Source organism: Macadamia integrifolia, unplaced genomic scaffold (assembly GCF_013358625.1).
Source record: "Macadamia integrifolia cultivar HAES 741 unplaced genomic scaffold, SCU_Mint_v3 scaffold3010, whole genome shotgun sequence".
Taxonomy (NCBI): Eukaryota; Viridiplantae; Streptophyta; class Magnoliopsida; order Proteales; family Proteaceae; genus Macadamia; species Macadamia integrifolia.
The window spans coordinates 1-6,860 of NW_024869131.1; the positions used below are offsets into that span (position 1 = coordinate 1).

Consider the following 6,860-nt stretch of genomic DNA (forward strand, 5'->3'; position numbering starts at 1 on the left):
TTGAATGAAAACTATTCAATTTTCACTTTTTTTTTTTGCTTAAGATCAGCAAAGTATATTTATACAAAATGAATGAAAGAATACAAACAACCCAGTTGGGAAAAATAAAAATCTCAATCCCTACCCCACCGTCGGCATGGCCATCGACAGGGAGGAATTGAGACCCGAAAGAAAACCAACACAATGGGAAATTATTCAAATCGGAATCTTGGTTTTCCTATAGCGTCCCATTCAATATCAGAAACTACAAAAAGAGTAGGCGCTATCCACTCAATAGAAGATTTCGATATTGCTGCGTGCTTCGCTAATCCATCTGCCACAGTGTTGACCTCCCAGTAGACATGACGAATACTCCATTTGATCCTCTGAAAATAATTTTCAAAGAAAAGCCATAGCTATCTAAAATTTCAAGGGATCTGCCCCTTCTCTTTTTTAGCTTTAGGTCAGAAATGAATATATTAAGAAAATAAAAGAATGGAATAAGAGGCCTAAGCCATACAGAGCAGCGAAAAAGAAAAGAAAAAAAACTCAGCACCCTTTTCCACCTTCGGCATTGCCATCGGCAGAAAATGGGCGAAGACAGAGTCCAAAAGGACCCAAAAAATTATGAGAACCAAAATCTTGGTTTTCTGGTAGCATCCCAATCTATGTCATAGAGAAAGAACCTTGGGGGAGAATTCCACACTTTAGATGATCTTGTAGATGTAGCATGCTTAGCAAGGCCGTCAGCAACTGTATTAGCTTCTCTGAAGCAATGATGAATGGACCATTGAATTTTGTTTAAATACCTCAAATGGAAAAGCCATTTTTGTCTAAAGCACCATGGAATTGATCTTTTAACAATGCATCAAACTACAGCTTGAGAATCACATTCCACTGCAATCCTTGATAGATTCATTTTTCTTGATAATTTAAGAGCTTCAAAAAGTCCAGCAAATTCAGCCCAAAAATTTGTAGCAATTCCTTCGAAAGATGAGAAGCAAATCAAGGGGGTTCCACAATGAGATCGAATTATGCCTCTTGCACCAGAGAAACTCGGATTCCCTAAGGAGCAACCATCAATATTAATCTTGAAGCACCCCATGGGAGGGCTAGACCAAGAAAGTTCTTCAATTCCTTTAGAGCGAGGAGGAGATCCTTCATAGAATTGACCGAAACCGGGTTTATGTGGGAGAGATCTTGCAGGTCATTGATTACCACCTTAATTTCCAAACTCGGCACTTGACTAGAATTATCAAATCTTCTTTGATTTCTTTCCAACCATACCTGGTAACAAACATATATCAGTGATGCATTCCAGATCGATTTTAATGGAGAAGAAATAGTTTTCCATTTCCACCCTGAGAAGAGCTCTTGAATGGAGGGGAAGCCAACCCAGCAACAGTCAAAGACCCTAAGGAGTTCCATCCATACCAAAAGAGTAAATCGACAGTGAAGAAGAATATGGGAAAGAGATTTTGAGTCAGCATGACATAGAGAGCAGCAAGACGCCATAGACACCGATTGAGCCATGACTTGCTCATCAGTGGGAAGCCTACCATGGACAATCCTCCAACCAAAGGTAGAGGCGCGAGGGGAGATACCCTTTCCCCAGATCTGGTTAAACCAGGATACGCAAGGGCCTTTAGAACGAATGCCTTCCCAAGCCGATCTAACAGTGAAGGATCCCAATTGGGATAAGGACCAAACACACTGATCAGATTGAGCTATTGCTGGCAAAGGGAAATCTCTGATATAAGAAATGAGATGACTTAGAGAAGGAGAGTGAACTCATTGGAAGATCCCACTCCCCATCATGAATAAAGTCCGCCACTTTAACCACCATTACCATTGTCTGATTAGAAGAATTGACAGAGCATCGATGATAGAAGAATCTGAGAGCCAACGGTCAACCAAAAATGATTGAGTTGCCATTCCCAACCACCCATCACTCTTTTGAACAAACATAATCCCAAACCTTTTTTATACTAGGCCAAATAGAAGAGCAGATGTATGAATTTTTTAGGGTACCATCTAGCATTAGGAAGCGCCCTCTAAAAAATTTAGCTACAAGAGAATTATCAGATTTAATAAACCGTGCCAATTTGGCAAGCATGGACATATTAATATCTCTCAACCTTCGAACGCCCAATCCTCCTTCCGATTTCGGCTTGCCTACATCATTCTATTTCACAGTTATAACTCTCTGCGAATCTGAGTCCCCACTCCAGATAAAATTTTTGATCCATCGCTCCATGGAAACAATGACAGAAGAGGGCCAATAGTATATGGCAAAGTGGTGTATTGGAATACTGCCCATTACAGACTTGACTAATTCAACATGGCCTGCCATTAACAACATTCTGCCTTTCCACCCTACCAGCCTTGACTTGAATTTATCCACTAAAGGTAAGAGAAAATCTCTTTTCAACTTGCTTCTGAAAATTTCCACTCCCAAGTAGCGAGTGGGGAGCTTGCATTCTGGAATATTAATAACCTCTTTGAGACGCCTTTTCCTATGAGTGGAGATTTTTTCAAAGAAAATTTTGCTTTTTTCCATACTGATAACCTGAACGCAGTACCTTTGGTACTTGTCCAAAAACTTCATTAAATGTCAGCTCTACAATAATAAAGACAAAAATGTCATCGGCATAAAGCAAGTGAGATGGGGAAAAGACATTTCTTGGACCAGGAAGGGAGTAGAATTTATTCTCCATCTTAAGAAGCGAGATACCGCGACAAAAGACCTCTTCAGCAATGATAAAAAGGATGGGAGAAAGTGGGTCCCCTTGATGAAGGCCATGTCCCAACCCAAAGAATCCCACAGGGCCACCATTTATAAGAACAGATAATTTTGAAGATAGAAAAATTTGGTGCAAATGGTCAATAAAGAGCTGGGAGAACCCAAATTTGTGCATCACATCAAACAAAGATACCCAATCAAGATTATCAAATGCCTTCTTGATATCAAGCTTTAAAGCCAATCCTCTACCAAAGGATTTAGAGTGCATCAAATTTGCAAGTTCAGAGGCCATGCAAATATTGGAAGAGATTATTTTGCCCCTTTGAAAAGCGCCTTGCTCCTCAGAAATCAATCTAGGAAGAAGGATAGAGATCCGCATGGCAACGATCCTGGGAATAATCTTAAAAAAGAAATTACCAAGACAGATAGGGCGAAAATGACTCACATTAGAAGCATTAGCTACTTTAGGAATCAATGTTAAGAAGTGAGTTTACCACCCTTGTGATAACTCACTCTGAGAAGAAATTCTGCACAGCCAAGCACACCTCAGGACCCACAATGCCCCAGCAATAGCGGTAGAAAATCCCAGGAAAACCATCTGGACCAAGGGCACTAAGAGGATCTAAATCAAAGACAGCCACTTTGATTTCGTCAATAGATGGGACAGCCATTAAAGCCAGATTATCATCCATAGTGATGATCTCAGGGATGCAGCTCAAAATATCATTCGAATTAACCATCATATCCATTTTGTGGAAGCTCTCGAAATGTTCACAGATGAACTGACCAATGCTTGCAGGAAATGCTAAAACACCACCAACCCCATCTTGAATCTCTTTAATATGATTCTTCCCTCGTCTTAGCTTAGTAGACAAGTGAAAACACTTAGTGTTGCGGTTGCCATGGTGAAGCCATTTTAACTGAGATTTTTTAGCCCAAAGCTTCTCTTGTAACACAAGCGCTGAGTCATAATCCTTCTTGGCAGCTACTTCTGACTCAATAGGGAATTGTTGATTCCATCGACCTCAATCAAGCTTGAACTTCCTCTAGGGCTGATTTGGTTCTATTGACTTCGGCATCAGCATTAGGGAAAGTAATTTTGGCCCATACCTTCAGCGCCATCTTAATCCTTTTCAACTTCGCAGCAACAACATACATAGGAGTCTCAATAATAGGTACCACCCATGAGGACAGAACCACACTAACAAAATCATGATGCTCAGACCAAAATCTTAGCATACGGAATGGGATGTTTGAAGGGCACGGGATCCCATCACAAGAAACCACCAATGGACAGTGATCCGAATAGCTAGAAGCCACCACTAGCTGAGTGCACCCTGGAAATATGGATAGCCAATCCTCATTACAAATACTGCGATCAAGAACAACACGGACATTACCCACATGGCGGTTGTTTGACCACGTGAACTTACAGTCATTCGACGGAATGGACATCAAAGAAGCTGTATCCATCATAGCAGCGAACTCACTTGTCGAGCTCACACTAAACTTACCTGGACCACGTTTTTCATGAGAGTACAGGGTGGCGTTGAAATTTCCCAGCACCAACCATGGAGTAGATGAGCCAGCTATTGAGCAAAGATCACTCCATAATAGACGTCTTTCCACTTTGAAGCATTTTGCGTGGACAACAGAGAGAATAAATTTATAGCCATTCACCTCAAAGAGAAGAGAAACGTGTTGCGCAGAGGATAAAATCAAATTCGTCCTTCCCAACTCCTCTTTCCATAAAACCCATATATTTAGGTTTGAATCTCCCCTTGAATTAAAAATAAAATCTGAAGAAAATCCCATTGAAGAGAAGAACACCATCCACTTCAATCCAGATAAACTCCATTTGTTTAGCAATTCGCATGACTTCCTAAAAGGCTGTAAATTCAGCAGCGAAATTTGTGGATATTCCAGTAAAGGATGAGAAACATCGCACATTACCTCCCAAATGCTTTCTCATGATTCCCCCTACACCTGCATATCCAGGGTTGCCTACACCTGCATATCCAGGGTTGCCTAACGAGCAACCATCAATATTGATTTTGTAGCAGCCTTCCGAAGAGGGAATCCAATACAGCTCCTTAATCACCTTTGGCCTGGGATTCACTCTCAGCAAATTCAAAGATGATGAAAGATGCAAATCAATAAGAGATTTAACCGCTATTGGAAAAATGGTAGATAATTTTTGTACATCATTTAACACCATTTTTACCACCAAACTTGATTGTTTGCTACAGTTATCAAACCTTCTGCGATTTCTCTCATGCCAAATCTGATGTAACCCAAATGCCAAAGTCGCAACCCAGATTTTGTTGATAGGAGACACCAACATCTTCCTTTTCCACCAAGAGAATAGCTCCTGAATAGAGGGGAAACCAGGCCATCAAACTTCAAACTTATCCAAGATCTCCCTACATACCATAATCGAGTGTGAACAATTCAAGAAAATGTGGTCAATAGATTCAGATTCTGCATGGCATAATTCACATCTCGAGACCAGTAGGATAGCATGCGCTCTTACCTTATCATCCGTAAGGATTCTGCCATGAGCCAACCTCCACCCAAATATTGAGGCTCGAGGAGTGATCCCTTTCGCCCATATAATTTTATACAAAGGAACCTTCACCGATTTAGACCGGAGACCCTCCCATGCAGAGTAAATCGAGAATAGCCCAGATTGGGTCAAATCCCAGACTCTCCAGACAGCATAAGGAACCGACCTCTCAAGAATGAAGCAGCCAACGACTTATCCGAGTTAATAAACCATGCCAATTTAGCAAGCATTGCCAAATTAACCTCCTGCAGCCTTCTAATTCCAAGACCACCTTCATCCTTTGGGCAGCAAACATCAGAGCACTTCTATTTAATTTTCACTAAAAACAGTGAAAAGTACTAAACACACCGTGTGAGTGGTCCCAAGAAGGAAAAAGGTGCCAAACTAAGAACCACATGCTTTCTGAGGCGAAAGTCCCTGTCAACTCGGCTACCCCTTAGGGTTGTCAATTAGCTATTATAACTGCCTAAAAATATGACTAAATATTAAATGTATCTTTCTCAATTGGATTGTTAAATTATTTGCACTGCAAGTCTTTGTCAATTGGATTTGTTAAATCTAATTATACCTTTGTAATTGTACATCATGGTTTGAGGAATCAGAGTCTGATATTGTGAATCACCCAATTAAAATTGGGACGATTCCGCCAATTTCTGCAACCGTCTTTGAATTGCATGTTTTATTTTATAGTAAAAAATCAATACACTTATGTTCGGTAGCAATCGCCAAGCTCATTGAATAAAAACACTCAAAAAGAATATAGATTTTTGTATGAAATTGCACTTATACTTCTCAATTCAAGTTTCTAGACTTTCAACTGTTTCCAACTGCTATCAATCTGATTAGAATTGCGGTAATCTGTATGAAGGAATGGTGGCCATTGCTCTCTCACACATTTATCCATCGCTGTTACTAGTTTTAAAGGTTTAACATGGATCACCCATCATCTAAGCTAGGAACGTTTTTCTTGGTTAAAGGAAATTTATTGATGAGAACATATAGAAGCCAAGTTACAAAAAGCAAGAATCAGAACGCAAATGATTTACAAACATCAAGAATCCATGGAACGGAAATGAGCCAATCAGTCATACGCGTCAAGGATCAGCCCTTCTTGACAAGGGAATCAACTAAATGGCTTCCTTCCTTTGAAATAATAGAGAAACTACATGACTCCAAATATGATACTTTGTAGATAATTTCATGGAGAATAGAGAATATTGAACTTGGAGGAGACGTAGGATCACCAGTGAAATAATATTCATGTAGCTGACCCCATTTAGTTGAGACAAGATTCGATAATTGATGTTGTTGTTTCCTTGTAGTTATCTGATTCAATATGTGATCTAAATTGTCTTAAATTGCCTGAATCATGCCTCTCCCATTAACATCATCAAAACTTCCAAATTTGCTTCCAAACCATAGGAGATAATGATTCCTAATAATGTTTAAAATTTCCTTCCTGAAATTTTTGTTGATGATCACATAAAATAGGGACATCACTAATTCCCTTTTGATCTGACGGATGAAAATAGGCTACTAAAAAATCTCAATCCCAAACTCTCTCAGCGTGAT

General features: G+C 39.9%; 1 protein-coding gene across 1 annotated transcript; it reads right to left on the bottom strand.

The window, feature by feature from the left end:
- Positions 1-2,561: 2,561 nt before the first annotated feature.
- Positions 2,562-4,940, bottom strand: LOC122067616 (the record flags this gene model as incomplete). Its single annotated transcript, XM_042631457.1, has 4 exons — positions 4,676-4,940; positions 3,833-4,311; positions 3,236-3,717; positions 2,562-3,111 (listed from the first exon to the last, which is right to left on the bottom strand). Coding segments are annotated over exons 1-4 (1,776 nt in total), but the record flags the coding sequence as incomplete, so codon positions are not given.
- Between the last annotated feature and the right edge of the window lie 1,920 nt (positions 4,941-6,860).